The following is a 16,534-nucleotide window of genomic DNA, read 5'->3' on the forward strand; positions in this document are numbered from 1 at the left end:
TTGAGATTACTCCCTTTATGCATCTCTCCGAAGATGAGAAGAAAAGGAAGTTTCGCTCCGGGTTGTGACCAGCCTACCGTTCGGGTATCAAATTGCACCTGAACACACCCTTCAGTAGCTCATAGCATCTGCTCTTGCTACAGAGCAATTGGTGCTTAAAATTAAGCAAGATAATGGGGGTTCTAAGAGCAAAGAGAGCGCTATCCCAAACCTGCAAAAAGGTGGACAGCCACCTAAAAAGAACTTTCGAGAAGCCCGAAAGGGAGATAAAGCAAAAAATACCTCATCTAAGAACAATGGGCCAAAGAAGAACAAGTTTGTCTTGACTCTCGAGCAAAAGACGGGAAATGCTTTTCTTGTGGTAGTAAAGAGCATATATTTAGGCAATGCCCAAACCGCAAGCAAAAGCAAGAGGACAAGCAACCTAAGGTTAATGTGCATGCCGTTCTCGATGTGCAAGGTAGCACTGAGCTTAATGGCAAAGAGAGGGTTGCATACAAAGCTTGGGGGCATCAAGGATCATCCCGCCTTGTTTATGTTTGATGATTGTGCGACGGATAACTTCATCTCTATACATATGGAGGCTACCTTGGGCATAGAGATTGGGGACATGGGACCCCAGATTGAGGCACAGGCCGCTTTTGTGGGCAAAGAATTGCAGGGTACCCCTCTTATTAGGAAGTTGCGCATACACATACATGGTTATCTGGATCATGAGCACTTCTTGATTGCTCCTCTGAATGGATGTGATGTATTGCCCTTGTAAGCCTTGGCATCATAGGCTTGAGTCTCGAAAAGAGTACAAAACAAACAGGATCACTTTTATGCATAAAGGCTGCATGCATGTCATTGATGCTGGCAAAGAAGGGGATTCCATCCCAGTTGTATCACACATCCAAATTAATAAGGCAATGAAAAAGAGTCTTTCCATATACTTGGTTTTTGTTCGTGATAAGATTGAACAAAGTAATGTGAATGTGGATGTATTGACTCAAGATAGGCTGAATTTTGTTACTGCATATAGAGATTGTTATTGTTTTGCCAATGCATTGGCAAGAGAACTATCTCTTGAGAGGCCCGAGGATCATCACATAGATCTTGTGCCAGGAAGCTCCCCACCTAACAAACCTACATACCGTGTGAGTGTTGCACGACGAGGAAATCATGAAGTAGGTTGATGAGATTTTGGAGAAGGGTTTGGTTCAGCCAAGCTCCTCACCTTTTTGCTCTCCCGTGCTTCTTGTGCAAAAGAAAGATGGATCATTCCGTATGTGCGTGGATTACGAAGCTCTAAACAAGCTCACCATCCTGTATAGATGACATCTTGGTTAAACTTGATGGTTCGGCGTGTTTTAGCTGCATCGATTTGAAAGTGGTTATCACCAAATTCGTGTGGTGCCCCAGGATGGCCATAAGACCGCATTTAGGACAGCTTTTGGATTGTATGAGTTTTTGGTGATTCCTTTTGGCCTTATCAATGCCCCGGCAACATTTAACCGCATGATGGACAGGATCTTTCAAGCCCATCATAAATTCACAAGTGTATTCTTTGATGACATCTTGGTTTTCTCCAAGAACGAGCAAGAGCATAGGATTCACTTGGCCACAGTGTTTAAAGAGTTGCGAAAGCTTAAACTCTTCATAAATGCCAAGAAAAGTGAGTTCTTTCTCTCAAAAATACACTATTTGGGACACGTTGTATCCAAAGAGGGTGTGAGAATGGATCTTGCTAAGGTTGAAACCATTCGGAATTGGCCAGAGTTACATACTGTGCATGAGATCCGTAACTTTCTTGGATTATGCTCATATGACAAGAGGTTCATAAGGCATTTTGCCAAGATTTCCTCGCCATTACATGAGCTTACAAAGAAGAAAGCCACTTTCAAATGGACCCATGACGAGCAGGATGCCTTCTACCAACTCAAGGATGCTATCATATGTGGGCCTGTATTGATCATTTCGGACTTGCAAAAACCATTCACGGTGGAATGTGATGCTTGTGGGAATTGCATAGGGGCTGTCCTAAATCAAGAGGGTCATGTAGTCCCCTATGAAAGCCGTAGATTGCATGATGCATAGACCCATATGGACATTTATGAAAAAGAGCTCTTGGTTGTAATTCATGCCTTGAAAATATGGAAGCATTATCTTCTTGGGATTGAATTTTTAGTCAAAACCGATGACAAAAGTTTGAAGTACTTTTTATCTCAAACAAAACTCTCGGAGAAACAAATGAGAATGGCAAATGGGCACTAAGCTTGAATTCTCCTCATCCTATCACCCCCAAACGGATGGTCAGAGTGAGGCTGCAAATTCACCTGTCTTGGATTTGTGTTAGTGTGATGTGGCAGATCAAAAGAGTGCATGGGAGAAGTATCTTCCACTTGTAGAGTTTGCCTACAATAACATGGTACATACCTCCACAAGAAAAGCCCTGTTTGAGATTATTTCAGAGTCATCTTGCCACCCATCCTTTGCACAGGATGAGATTTTTGCAGCTAATGAGTATGTGCGTGATTTGGATGTAGCCTTTACTCAGGTACGGACAGCCATTGCACGGTCTCAAGACAAGCATAAGAGGGCTGCCGACAAGCATAGAAGGGACATGCAAGTCAAGGAAGGTGATTGGGTATTGCTGAAATTTGAGAAAGCTGGGCTTCGGAATAGGCCAGGACGCGAGGGATCATACCCTAAGCTTTCTACTCGTTATTATGGACCCTTCCAGGTGATTGAGAAGATCAATGAAGTGGCTTACAGGTTGGCTTTATCCAGTTATTGAAAGATTCACACTGCCTTTCACATGAGTCTTTTGTGGAAGTATGTGGGGCCAAATCCTGACGAGCCTGTCACAGAAGATCCGCCAGAGGTTGTTGATCAGCTTGAGGAGATCCTCTAGCCAGAGTAGATTGTGTCTCACAAGGAGAGAAAGCTACCAAATGGAAAGCTTTCCAGGAGATACCTTGTGAAGTTTAAGAATTATTTACCCATTGATGCAAAGTGGGTAGATGAGGATTACTTTGTTGATTACCTACAACTTTTGAAGACTTATCTTGAGGCTTTTCAGTTGAGGTCAATTGTTTAGAGCCTCTATTGTGCCACCCGTGTATGACCAGGACGATATCCTATCCATGGGATTGTCACTCCATGGAAGGACCTGTGTTTGTACCGCGTCTTGTCTATGGGATTGTCACTCCATAGGAAGGCCAATGTTTTCACATTCTTTCGTGCCAGATTCGTGCCCGACTAGAATGTTTTATACAAGTTTCATTAAAGGGATATTTTATCCATTACATGTTTTCATGTGACTTGTATTTGTTTATTTGCTTGCTATGATGTGCCACTTACTGAGCGGGGACGCTTGCCAATGAGCTGAGAAACTTGCCCTGTCTTCTGACATGTTTTGTTGCATGTGAACAGGTGGTAAGTATAGTGTATTCATTTATTTTAATGTGTAATTCTAACCTTTGTATTTATAAGGCTATGTATTCACATTCATTAAAATTCATGGGCAATAATAAATGTGGGTGCCCAAAACCCATTTGAAGAAAGTCGTGTATGTGCCATAAAGAACACACACATATTAGGTTGGATGGGGGCCGCGGAAGGTGAAGACGTGGAGGCAAGAGCCTTGGCCAGCCCGATGCTCTCCCTCTACTATCGACATGCCGAAGTAAAGCCCGACGCTCTCCCTCGTGGTCGGCGTGCTAAAACAAAACCCGTACACTATCTCTCTCTTCCTGCCGGCTAAAGGAAGGTGGACTGAAGCACCCGATTCCTTCCAGCCGACTGAAGGAAGGTACCCAATTCCCTCTTCATCCAATGGATGCCCACTCTCTCCTACACTATTTGGGCTATACATCGATGAGGTGGTTGACTTCATTGGTCACGGTTGTGGGGAGGGGGTAGACATCTCAGGTACCACAGTTCACATTATGCTATCTGCAGATGATATTATTTTGGTCTCTGAGTCGCGGATGGGACTACAGTACCGTCTCCATGCTTTCGACGACTTCTACACACAGAGGGGGCTCACAGTGAACCTTGGGAAAACCGCAGCGTACATGGATGTACACCTATCACATGGGATACGTTGTGCCATTGGACAGATCCGGACCTCATCACATCAGCTGCGGATTGAGACAGGGCGATATGTGCGATATGTGCATCAGACTTGGATGACCGCATTTGTTAGCTATGCTACCAGGAGGTAGAGACAGAGGAACACTACATTTGCCGATGTACAGTCTATTATGAGATCCGAGGGAGATATCACTGCCTCTTTTGAGAGGGTTTTGGGCCGTTACGCAGGGTCATGGAGTTTGAGGATCAGAGATGCCTGGGATTGTTTCTACTTGAGCTCAGGAGACACAGAGAGACCCTCTTGGCAGACAGGAGGCCGAGCCATGATGTACCTAGACAGAGGACCCTGACAGATTTCTTCGGCACCAGCACCGGTAACCTAGCCCACACACCTCCTGATACCTCCTCCATTGGGCGATCAAGTCACCGACTACGCTCCCAGGGAGTCACCACTGATAGAGCAGTTATCTTATGTCGTGCTCATCGGCCACGCCCACCAAGATCCCGACCACGGCATCCTCACCATCGCCAGATCAGAGCCATTATTGCTCGGCATCGAAGGCGCCTACCTCGCTTCTACGACCTCTCCATTCTAGACAGCCCCATGGCCGAGATACTTGATCTAAGGAGAGGGCAACACTTCAACTGATCACCATACATGGATCTACCTGATATACATTTTTCAGTATTTTCTACTCAGTATCATCTCGGAGTCTTACAGTTCTGTTCTTATAACTGTAGGACAATCAGTTTATTGTACTTTTTAGTCTCATTTAGTTGTTCTCTTTGATGAGACACCAACTTCAGATGTATTCTCAGTTTTCGTCTCATAGGCCACTATGGCCTCTTAGAGACGTTAATATATCATTTCATTTCTCTCTCTCAACCCTTGTGCAACAGGCTTACTGCACCGTACAACATGTACCTCCCCGAATCTGACAGTACTTGTTTTGTACCAGCCTGTAGGCTACACCGTACTACTCCACATGGGATGGCAACAGTTCACACCGTAGAAACAGGTTTTTCTACTCTTTTCTAGCAAGATTTTTGGTGCAAATTAAATCTCTCCACTATGTTTTGCAGAGCTTCTTTTGCAAATGTTTCTTCTCTCTCTCTCTATGGGATTCCGTGAGATCCTATGTTCTTGTGCTTGCCCTGACCGTGCTCTCAAGTTTTGAGAGCGAGCGAAGGTCAGTGGGCCTAGGAATTTGGGAGCCAAGCTTTCATTTGGAGTACTAGGTTTTCCTCCCTCAGCGGTGAATCACCCTGCTAGGTGTTAGTACAGGTGTGCTTGCTGGTGCACGGTCCCGAAAGTGGAGGTGCTTACCCCAGTGAAGGTGGGAGACTGCCTCTGACACGATCTTCATCAACAAATGGTTTTGTCACCAACAACATCTATGGTATTCGATTCAGTTGTATTCACTCCATGTATGGAGGAATCTCCGTGAAACTTGTAATCATCAAATACTCCAAGAAATACTTGTATTGAGGGGGGGGGGGTCTGCCCTTTCCAGCCCCAGTGGTGGTGTCAAGTTGTGTTTTGTTATTTTCAGATTTGTGGATGATTATGCAGTGCATTAATTGTCAAGGTTATGTTATCTGAGCTTGTGCACTTGTTTTCCAATTGTGGTTGGCTCCCATGGGGAGCAGTTGCATGTGTGCCAAGAGAAGCTTTCCTGATCTCTTACACTGGCTAGCATCCAGTTTATGCTCTTGCAACAGCAATACATCCATAGGTCCACCTATAACTGCACAACAATGAAGCTGATTTTTGACAATTTGTTTCCGCCAACGCGAAGAAAAGCCCCCAAGACCCTAAATGTTCCATGAGACAATCCATAGTACTTGAGTGGGAATGACGAGATCTCGTGGTTGACGAAGGATCCCCTTTAGAGACGGAGGTACGTCTCGCATATGTGAGGGAGGAAAAATCTGATGATGAAAACCTTACCTCTCATTCCCACACCAGGCAAAAGCCAGGGTTGGTCCTAGAAATTGGAGAGGTACTATGACAGTGCGACTGCGCAACATCATCCTCGAGGGTGCAATCATCCTATAACTGTAATGGCATAGGGGAAACTATAGTCTGGCAATTTCAGAAGGCATCTGATGGGTAGGACCACGCCGCCTCCTAGCATGGCATCTCAATCTGGGACAATCTCTAGCAATGTGGCCCTGTCGACGACAAATCCGACACTTGTCAGGTCTGCCTGCAATCTCCATCCTCTAGCAGAAATGAGAGCCGTCAGGTCCCTGAAGCATGATATGGTCATCGATGGATCAAGAACAAGCACAAAGACCCGGGGTACACCATCAGAAGTGGTGATAATAGCCAATGAGGTGATAGCTCAAGTGGTGAAGGTGTTTGCCTAGGACCAAGAGGTCTTGGGTTTAAGATCCCCCTTGGTGCTTCCTCGGCGGCATCACGGGTGGATAAATAAGCACCTACGGGTGGTGAAATTTGGTCACTATGGGAGAATCTTGGGCCAAGGACCAGTTGAGAAAAAAAACAAAAAAAAGGTGGCGGTAACAGTCCACAAAAGCTGAGGCGGGAGAGCCCAAAAGGGCCAGTACCTCTAAAACCTGGTCAAAGGATGCCCCTATGGAAGCTAAGAGCTTCCAATAAGAACGAGGAAGAGCAGGGAACCGTCCTGAGACCAAGGTAAGGCATTGATCCTCCGCCACTGGATCAACGCCCACCTGGTATTGAAAGAAGAAAATCTTCCTAGGGACAAGAGGGAAGGGGCTGCCAGCCAAAACCTGAGAAGTGGCTTCTAGAGAATGAAAGTCCACCTAGAAGAAGCCTCGACCAAGCAAGCGAGTATCCTGGAAGTGCACAATCAGCTCCGAAGGGAGAGCTGCTAGAAGCCATTCATGGGCTTGCGAACGAGAGGTGTGGGAGCCATAAACCCTCGCAACAAGGGTGGTCTAGACCTCAATGTCAATGTCGTGCTGAAGAGAGGTGAGCTCATCTTGCGAAAAAATTGATGATTCTCCCGGCTTGTGGGGGTAAAGAAAGATTGGTTGTGGCAGAAGCCATAGAGCTAATCGACAATGGGCGGCCGACTCAATTCCAAATGAAAGAATGCTGCTGAAGGAAAGGGGCGGGTGAGAGCAAGGAAGTGGAAGTGACGGGGCAGGTGAGGAGGCGGGGATGGAGGCAGGGGACAAGGCGGGTGCAGCAGAGGCAAATGCACAAGTGGAGGGCAAAGAAGGAGGCAGGGGGCAGCAAGGGTGGGAGCAGATGGGGGGAGCAGCGGGCGCAGAAGGGGAAGAGGTGGGAGGAGCAAGGGCGGGAGCAGAAGGGGCAGAGGCGGGAGCAGCAGATGCAGGAGCAGAAGGGGGGCTGAGACAGGGGAAGCAAGGGCGGGGCAGGGCAAAGACAGAGGAGGGGGAAGAGGCAGCAGAAGGTGGGGGCAGCTGAAGAAGACGGGCAGAGAAGAGTGCAGGCAGCAGAGGGTGAGTGCAGAGAAGAAGGTGGCAGAATCAGCAGCGCAAGCACACTCTCTCAGCTCGGAAAAAAGTATTTTAACAGTATGATTTTTTTTAGTTTTTTTTAAATTTTTTTTTCTTTTTGGTCTTTTAATGGCAACACACTTCGGGTAAATTGAAAGTTTGGAATCAGATTGAGATTGAGAAGGCATGGGAAATTTATACTTTTGTTCAGTCATATATTGATCATTTAAGTAAATACAGTGTGTAAAGAATTAAAGCCATGGCAATAGAAATCAAGTAGTCTGTTTTTTTTTTGTTGGGCTAGCTTTTGGTTCTATTCATGATTTTTTCGTGCAGCTTGTTTTTGACTATTTTCGTGAAAGGACGCCGCGTTCCTATGTTGAAGTTCGAGATACATCTTTGGTTTGGAACTACAAATATGCAGGTATGTGTCTTTAAACATAGTTGTTAGCAAAGTTCTGTAATGTGACCTTTATGATGATTCTCTTGGTTCTAAGGATATACGATCTTGGATTTGCACAGATGTAGAGTTTGGTAGAGTACAAGCCAGGGACATGCTGCAACATTTATGGACTGGCCCCATCTCTAATGCTGCTGTTGATGTTGTTCAAGGTGGAAGATCTGTAGAAGTTCGACCTGTTGGTGTTTCAAAGGTATGCCATCCTGCTTGAAACACTTGCAATGGTAGGGACAGAGTCATATTCTTATTTTTCACCTGTTATGGAGCTCTTGCCTCGACCAATTTTCAGTATGTGAACTTGCTCTCCATCATCACATGCTATTTCTTCAGATTCACTGCCGTTGACCTGTGTCCTTTTCTTAAGCCTTTTTTTGTGCTTTCTGTCCACCTAAATTCATGGTTTGAATGAAGCATGTTCTTCATTGCCATTTTATAAGTCGTCCTTATCTTTTCTTTGAGGGTTAAAAAGGAGCTGCAAGGGTGGACAATTTTCCACTGAGCTACAGCACCAATTCAAAAGTAACATTGAACCTCTTCACTATCAACATATGTACCACATGAAGCTTTGTGCTTTGAAAAACTATGAAACTGCATACAAGCCCCTAAAAGCATGTCTTGTAACAGGTGTTCCTAGGAAAATGTAAATGCTTACTTGGATTACAAACCAAGTTAACAAAGCCACAGAACTAAACGGTTGATGGGAAAAAAACGTTCACAAGGATGCAAGAATTTTTGTATCTCAAATGCACTTAAAAGATGAGAAAAGGGTTTCCAGTTCAATGCGGAACAATGCCGTATCATCTGCTAACTCAGAGTCCAAAAACTCTTCCTCCGTGCATAAAGGCAGCCTGAGACCCACAACACCAAGGGCAGCCCAAAGAAACCTGCTCATAGCCTCAGCTACAATGAGGTACAGTAAAGGGGCGAGGGGACAGCCCTGCCTCACCAAACGGGAAATCTGAAAATGCTCGCCACGCCCCCCACAAGCTAAGACAGTGCTATGAGCCTCCCTGTATAGGTAGGACACCCCTCGGATCCAGTTTTGGGAAAACCCCATAAGTGCCATAGTGCCCTGCATGGCTGAGATTTGCTGTAATTCAGTACAGCCAGCCAAAAGAGAATCAATACAGAAAGTCGACCAACCCTATGGAGTTTATGTGCGACTTGTTTGGTCCTTGTAGCATGTGTACAACCCGGCTTGCGAGTATGTTCTTGAAGGGCACGGTTGCCCATTGGTGGATTTCAGAAAATTTTTCAAAGCATCATGTTGCCACTTGGGATGAGTTCAAAGAACAGTTCTATGCAGAATTCTTGCCTCCAAATGTCTTGAAGATCATCTTAAGAAGTGAGACAAGATAGAGTAAAAGGAACATGAGACTGTGCATGCTATGTCACAGTTTTGGAAGGTTGTCTTGGAGATCTCACCTTTCATGCATATTAGTGACAAAGAGAAGAAGATAAATTTTGGATCTGAGCTACATCCAGTGTACCAATCAGGGTTGGAATTACACGAGATATCAGTTTACACGTGAGACAGTTGGGGTTTACCGAGATGCAATATCTGATGGCTTGTTTGCTTTAGACCCGCATAGCCCTCTGGACAAGATCACGAGAGGATTGGCAGGTGTACTACATGCATCCGCCTCATATGCGTTCCCCTGCACTATGATCCCTTCCACCACCACCCGACAGCACTGCCCCACAGAACGGTTGGTATGATTATGAGTGTCGTGAGACACGAGCACAGCTATAGCGTGAGATTGCCATTGGGACTCACGCATAGACATGCCAAGATGATCTTTCGGTGCCTTGTGCAGAGGAAGAAACGAGCTTACCTAGCTAAGCTAGAGGAGGAGATCTACCAACTCTTCCTGGGGAAGGACCCAAGAGGGCATGGAAGATGTTTCAGGAAAGACAGCCTGGTACTCCGATTACTGCACTTGACATGGCATACTTATGCTGGAGAGCTATATGATGCACCAGGACAGCTCCCCACCCCCCCTCCAAGGGGAGCTAGACCGGCTAGCAGCACCTTTTTTACTATGCGGATGGTGCTAGATGCGATAGATAGGTTACAGAATGGAAAGGCACAGGATCATGGTGGGCAAGTTGGAGAGCACTTCTCATATGCGTGCGACACTTTCGCTCCGCTCATCGTACATGTGTTTAATCGTGCCATTTGTGAGGGTTTCCTGGCAAGCTAGACAGAGCATATCATTGTACCACTCTTTAAGAGTGGGGACCCCATGGTACCAGGCAATTACAGGACGATCATGATTGGTCATTACTTGGCCAAACTATATGGCTCTATATTGGAGTCGGAGCTGAGCCGCTTGGGCAGAGAGGCATGGTCATTGAGCACATGGACAAGTTCAGGAGAGGATTTACTACCTTGGATCACATAATGACACTTCGGGCACTTATTGAAGAGGGCAGGACACATAAGAGAAGGATATACTGCTGCTTTGTGGACTTCCGCAAAGCCTTCGATACCGTACCACGTGCTAGGCTTATGCACATATTGCATGACATTGAGGTACCCAAGGATATGCAGTGGGGGATATATGCTTTGTATAAATGAGTCTGTGACACGCAGAGTCCGAGCTCTAGGCGGACTATCCGATATGGTGACCAGCACGATAGGGGTGAAGTAGGGATGCCCGCTATCGCCCACCCTCTTTGGACTTTAGATTGATGTGGTCTCCGATTATGTAGACAGATTGGGAGGCCTAGGGGCATGCCTGGCAGGGGTGTTGATACCCATCTTGTTATATGCTAATGATATTGTTCTAATCTCAGACTCTCCGGAGGGATTACAGGGACACCTGGATGGATGCATTACAGGCTTTCTGTGCTGCGGGCAGAGATCTGACAGTGAACCTTGGGAACACCAAGGTTATGGTGTTTAACACCACACAGGCATGGGTGACGAGATCAGAGCCTCAGTTTACTTTCCAAGGGGAGCCGGTTGAGTACATCAGGTCATATGTCTACTTGGGAGTTACTTTCACAGGACCACGTTTCTTCCTGAAGGAGGCAGCAGCAGCTAGATTAGCTCAAGGGCATGCAGCCTTGGGGGCACTTGAGAGGCAGTGTGCACACATACAGTTTCAAGAGCCGCGCACCAAATTGTGGCTATTTGATACGCTTGTCACAGCGACCCTCCTGTACGGAGCTCCAATTTGGGGGCCCAGCATACATCACAGATCTCAGAGAGAGATGGATGAGGGATGGAGGCAAATGGAGAGACCAGTGATTATGATGATGCCCGCATGATTCAGAGCAAATCATCAGTACCACATGAGATTGTTCAGGCTGAGTTGGGTGCCGCACCAGTAGTGACCAAGGCCCTATTCCAAGCAGTTACCTTTTTACAGCGGCTATGGGAGCTCCCTCAGCAGAGGTACTCCCGATTGGCATTGACCTCATCCATACAATTGGCAGAGGATGGAGATACTCATTGCTGGTACGCTCAGATTTTTTTATTTTTATTTTTTAAGATCATGGTTTGACCTACATGGTTTGCAGATAGAGGCACTACCACCCTTTCAGTACAGTCTGGATTGTCCATTTTTGGATCTCACCCGCTCAGAGCAAAACCGCGTGATCAGGATGGATATCATCAGAGTGGACACAGAGTGGACATGGACCAGTCCCCTTGAGCCCTTAGGCACGAAAATGGCTCATTACAAGAGCCATTTTCTACCTCTCTCACCAAATGATTTTATCACCCGCCCTGTGTACATGAATGTACACCTATCACATGGGATACGTTGTGCCATTGGACAGATCCGGACCTCATCACACCAGCTACGGATTGAGACAGGGCGATATGTGCATCACATCTTGGATGACTGCATTTGTCAGCTATGCTACCAGGAGGCAGAGACAGAGGAACGCTACATTTGCCAATGTACAATCTATTATGAGATCCAAGGGAGATATCACTGCCTCTTTCGAGAGGGTTTTGGGCCGTTACGTAGGGTCATGGATTTTGAGGATCAGAGATGCCTGGGATTGTTCCTACTTGAGCTCAGGAGGCACAGAGAGACCCTCTTGGCAGATAGGAGACCGAGCCATGATGTACCTAGACAGAGGACCCTAACAGATTTCTTTGGCACCAACACCAGCAACCCAGCCCACACCTCTCTTGATACCTCCTCCATTGGGCCATCAGGGCACCAACCATGCTTTGAGGGTGTCACCCACTGAGAGAGCAGTCATCTTATGCCGTGCTCATCAGCCACACCCACCAGGATCCCGACCATGGCATCCTCACCATCGCCAGATCAGAGCCATTATTACTCGGCATCGGAGGTGCCTACCTCGCTTCTACGACCTCTCCATTCTAGACAGCCCCATGGCGGAGATATTTGATCTAAGGAGAGGGCAACACTGATCAGCAATACATGGATCTACCTCATATACATTTTCCATTATTTTCTACTCAGTATCATTTTGGAGTCTTACAGTTCTGTTCTTGTAACTGTAAGACTATCAGTTTATTGTACTTTTTAGTCTCATTTAGTTGTTCTCTTTGATGAGACACCAACTTCAGATGTACTCTCAGTTTTGGTCTCATAGGCCATTAAGGCCTCTTAGAGACGTTAATATATCATTTCATTTCTAGTGGTTCTAGTGGATTACCGGGCTTTAAACAAGCTAACAATCAAAAATGAGTTTCCAATCCCGCGCATAGATGACATCCTCCATAAATTGGATGTGTCGACTTGCTTTAACCACATTGATATGAAGAGTAGGTATCACCATGTATGTGTGGTTCCCTAGAGTGTACTCAAGACGGCATTCCAAACGGCCTCTGGACTCCATGAGTACTTAGTGATGCCATTCAATCTCACAAATTCCTTTGCTACCTTTAATCATATGATGGATCGCATATTCCATGAGCATTGGAAACTCATGGGTGTTTTCTTTGACGACATACTGGTATTTTAGAGGAACATAGAGCGCATTTGACCATATATTTTGAAGAGCTTTGTAAGCACAAGATCTACATCAATGCCAAAAAGAGTGAGTTCTTCCTCTCCGAGGGGCACGTTGTATCAAAGGACAGTGTGCGGATGGGCCCAACAAAGGTAGATGTAATCCGGAATTAGCCCAAGTTGACATCTCTGCATGAGGTCCATAGCTTCCTTGGATTATATGCTAATATTATCGGCGGTTCATAAGGCATTTTGCATGAATTTCCTCACCATTACTTGAGTTAACCTAGAAGAAGGTAGTGTTTAAGTGGATATCTGAAGAAACAGATGCCTTTTATCATCTCAAGAATGCAATCATAAGTGGTCTGGTGTTGGTCATACCGGACTTGCAAAATCCCTTCAGTGTGGAGTGTGATGCATGTAGAAATTGCATAGGGGCGGTGCTAAATCGAGAGGGACATGTTGTGGCTTTTGAGAGCTAAGAATTACATAATGTTGAGCTTTCTCTAGACATTTATGAGAAAGAGATCTTGGCTGTAGGTCATGCCTTGAAGATATCCTCTCCAATTGCTCCATGAACACAAAACATTATGCCAAGAATCCAGAGGTGATGGAAGAGGATATTGCACATTGCCATATGTTTAACAACTACATTTTGGATTGCAATCAATCCAAAGATGGAGGATGAAGATATGGAAGAGGATATTGCACATTGCCATATGTTTAACAACTACATATTGGATCACAATCAATACCTTCGTCGAGAACATGAAAAGGCCTTGATCCTAGAGCGTTAGAAGATGTTACAAGAAGTGTTGGAAGCACAAGTACGGGACAAGGCAAAATCAAAGAGCTAGAAAATAACTTGGAGTTAATGAGATCAAAGTTACACTTCGCCAATGGCTGCTGTTTTTAACTAATAGAAGGATCTCTTTTTTGGAAGAAAAAAAAATATGGCACAAAATTGGATTTCTCATTAGCTTATCACCTGCAAACTAATGGTGCCCAAAGTGAGGCTACAAATTCAGCCGTGTTGAATCTTCTCAAGTGCTATGTTGTAGATCAAAAGATTGTATGGGAGAAGTATCTACTGCTTGTAGAGTTCACCCACAACAACACAGTGCATGCATCCCTGGAAAAGGCCTTGTTTGAGATTGTTTATGTCAAAGTGATCTTGCCACTCATCCTCAGCACTAACGATTAGATATCTGTAGCCAATGGGTATGTTCGAGACCTTGATGCTGCCTTGGTACAAGTGTGGACAGCCATTGCACATTCGCAATATAAGCATAAAACAGGTTGCCGACAAGCATAGAAGGAAACTGGACATCAAGGAGAATGATTAGGTTTTACTGAAATTTGAGAAAGCAAGACTCCGCAAGAGGCTAGGGAAGGAGGGAGGGTGTTGTAAGTTTTCTACCAGGTGCTATGGGCTATTTAAGGTGATCGAGGTTGCTTTGAGGTTGGCATTACCTAATCAGTGGCAGATTCACAATGCTTTTCATGTGAATCTATTGTTCAAGTACGTAGGGCCAGAACCTATTGTGAATCTATTGTTCAAGTACGTAGGGCCAGAACCGGCAAAGCCTGTACGGAAGATCCACTAGAAGTTGATGAGATAGAGGAGATTTTCCAACGTGAGCATATTGTTTTTCACAAGGAGAGAAAGCTAGGCTTTCGATTAGATACCTTGTGAAGTTCAAAAATATCTACCTATCGATGATGTGAAGTGGGTTGACGAGGATTACTTTACCAACTGCTCGCAGCTTCTTCAGGCATATTGCGAGGCTTTTTAGTTTGAGGTCAATTGTTTAGAAGCTTTTTTTTTTTTTTGGGGGGGGGGGGAGGCGGGAGGCGGGAGGGGGGACGTCACCATTTGGTCACCCAAGTGCTCCTCCCTAGTCTCGTTTTGCTTTACAGGAGGCCAAGCATCCTCATGCCGCCCATATTGAGGCCAATGCGTGGACCAGAGTGCTTGGGATCCTTGACCTGTGCTTTCCAATGGGCCAGGCTAGTGCCCAAAAATGGCTATGCTTTACAAGTTCCATGAAAGGGAGGTTTCCATGGCAAAATTGCACGTGCACACGTGTTTGCGTGCTTGAATTTGTTTTCACGTGAACTGTTTTCGTGTGGCTGCCTGCTATACGTGTCCAGTTCATGGAAGGGGACGCCCATCCATGAACCGTGCATGTGCCCCATCGTTTGACATGGTTTGAAGGTGAACAAGTGGTAAGTATTGCGTAAACTCTTGTTTTATTTTATTATAAGGTTTTATGAGTTTATAAGTTCACACTTCATTAAAACCAAGAGGCCCAATTTATAAGAGTGCTTGGTGCCCAAATTTTTTAATTGCCCGGGGCCCAACTTATAAAGGACATCCCTCTCATGTGTGTGCAGGGGATGTGAGCACTCAGAGGGCATGATATGTAGCACTATTCGGGTCAAACAGGGCTGCCCACTCTTTCACAATCTATTTGGGTTTTATATCAATGAGATTTCAGATTTTATGGATTGGCCAGGAGGCTTGGGGTCACAGCTCTCTGAAGCAGTGATACCCATCCTCTTGTATGCAGATGATATTGTGCTCATATCAAATTCAGCCCACAGGTTACAGAGGCAGATGGATGCACATTTGTGAGGAAAGGATCTCACATTGAATCTCGGCAAGAAGGCCAGATCATGCTCTTTAACACCTCACATCAGGCAGCCTGCAGACATGCATTTTCATTCAGAGGCAAGGCAGTTGAGATTGTCATCTCTTATGTATACTTGGGAGCCACCTTCACAAAGCCTATTTTCACCCTATGCCCGTCGGCAGAGGCATGGATATGCAGCCCTGGCCTGGTTAGAGAGGGAGTGTTTCCAGGCCCACATCCGGTTGAGCTTGATTTTGGCATTTTATTTCCATGTGAAAACACTTATCTGAAGGCACCCACCAATGGGTTGCTTTTTTCTTCTTCTTTTTTGCTCTTCCATGAGAACTCTGAGATTTACTATTTTTAGCAGTTCTCTTTTTTGTTGGAGCAGGTTTCCAGACATAGGGTGGGGGAAATTTCATTGTTGTGGGCTCCATTCATCTTGCTTATACAATTTGTGCACTAGTTTCTTAGCAACCCAAAATTTGTCCTTGCATTTGAGCTATGCGAGGATAGCTTCATTAAGCCTCGATACCTTCATAGACATGTCACATGCCATGAGGATTGCTATTGGCCATATCAAGCTATCTTCATGCCAACATTAGGACGATCTGAGGGTATCCCACAGGAGAGGCTCAAATATGCAGACCATACTCAACTGTAGAGAGAGACTCAAAGGAGCACTACTTGTTCAGATGCCCAGTATACTAGGAGATATGGGGGAGGTTTCATTGCCTCTTCAGAGATGGATTTGGCTCTCCTGCTCGAGTGATGCACTACAGTGATCAGACATGCTTGGGGATGTACTTGCTAGATTTCTTTAGCCCCCAGCAGACAGCCGCCAGTACCCAATCGATCCCGAGACATACTAGCCACTCGCACACGTGGAGTTATCAGATAACAGGCTGCCTCCCTCCAGAGAGCCATGCGCCCTCACCCTCAGATCCAAGCCCTGCACC

At 45.6% G+C, this 16,534-nt stretch overlaps 1 protein-coding gene across 5 annotated transcripts in view; it reads left to right on the forward strand.

Annotated features, from left to right (window-relative positions):
- The window catches only part of LOC147619643 (alpha,alpha-trehalose-phosphate synthase [UDP-forming] 1-like), a 192,538-nt gene that overhangs the window by 174,294 nt on the left and 1,710 nt on the right, over positions 1-16,534 (forward strand). For all 5 annotated transcript variants that reach the window (XM_086773322.1, XM_086773321.1, XM_086773320.1 and 2 more), the window contains 2 exons: positions 7,873-7,960; positions 8,059-8,189. In XM_086773322.1, the coding sequence (XP_086629448.1) occupies positions 7,873-7,960; positions 8,059-8,189 (219 nt within the window). The remainder of the gene's footprint in view (positions 1-7,872; positions 7,961-8,058; positions 8,190-16,534) is intronic.

The sequence above is a fragment of the Cibotium barometz genome, chromosome 33, assembly GCF_041138505.1.
Source record: "Cibotium barometz isolate CiBa-2024 chromosome 33, ASM4113850v1, whole genome shotgun sequence".
In the NCBI taxonomy this organism is placed as follows: Eukaryota; Viridiplantae; Streptophyta; class Polypodiopsida; order Cyatheales; family Cibotiaceae; genus Cibotium; species Cibotium barometz.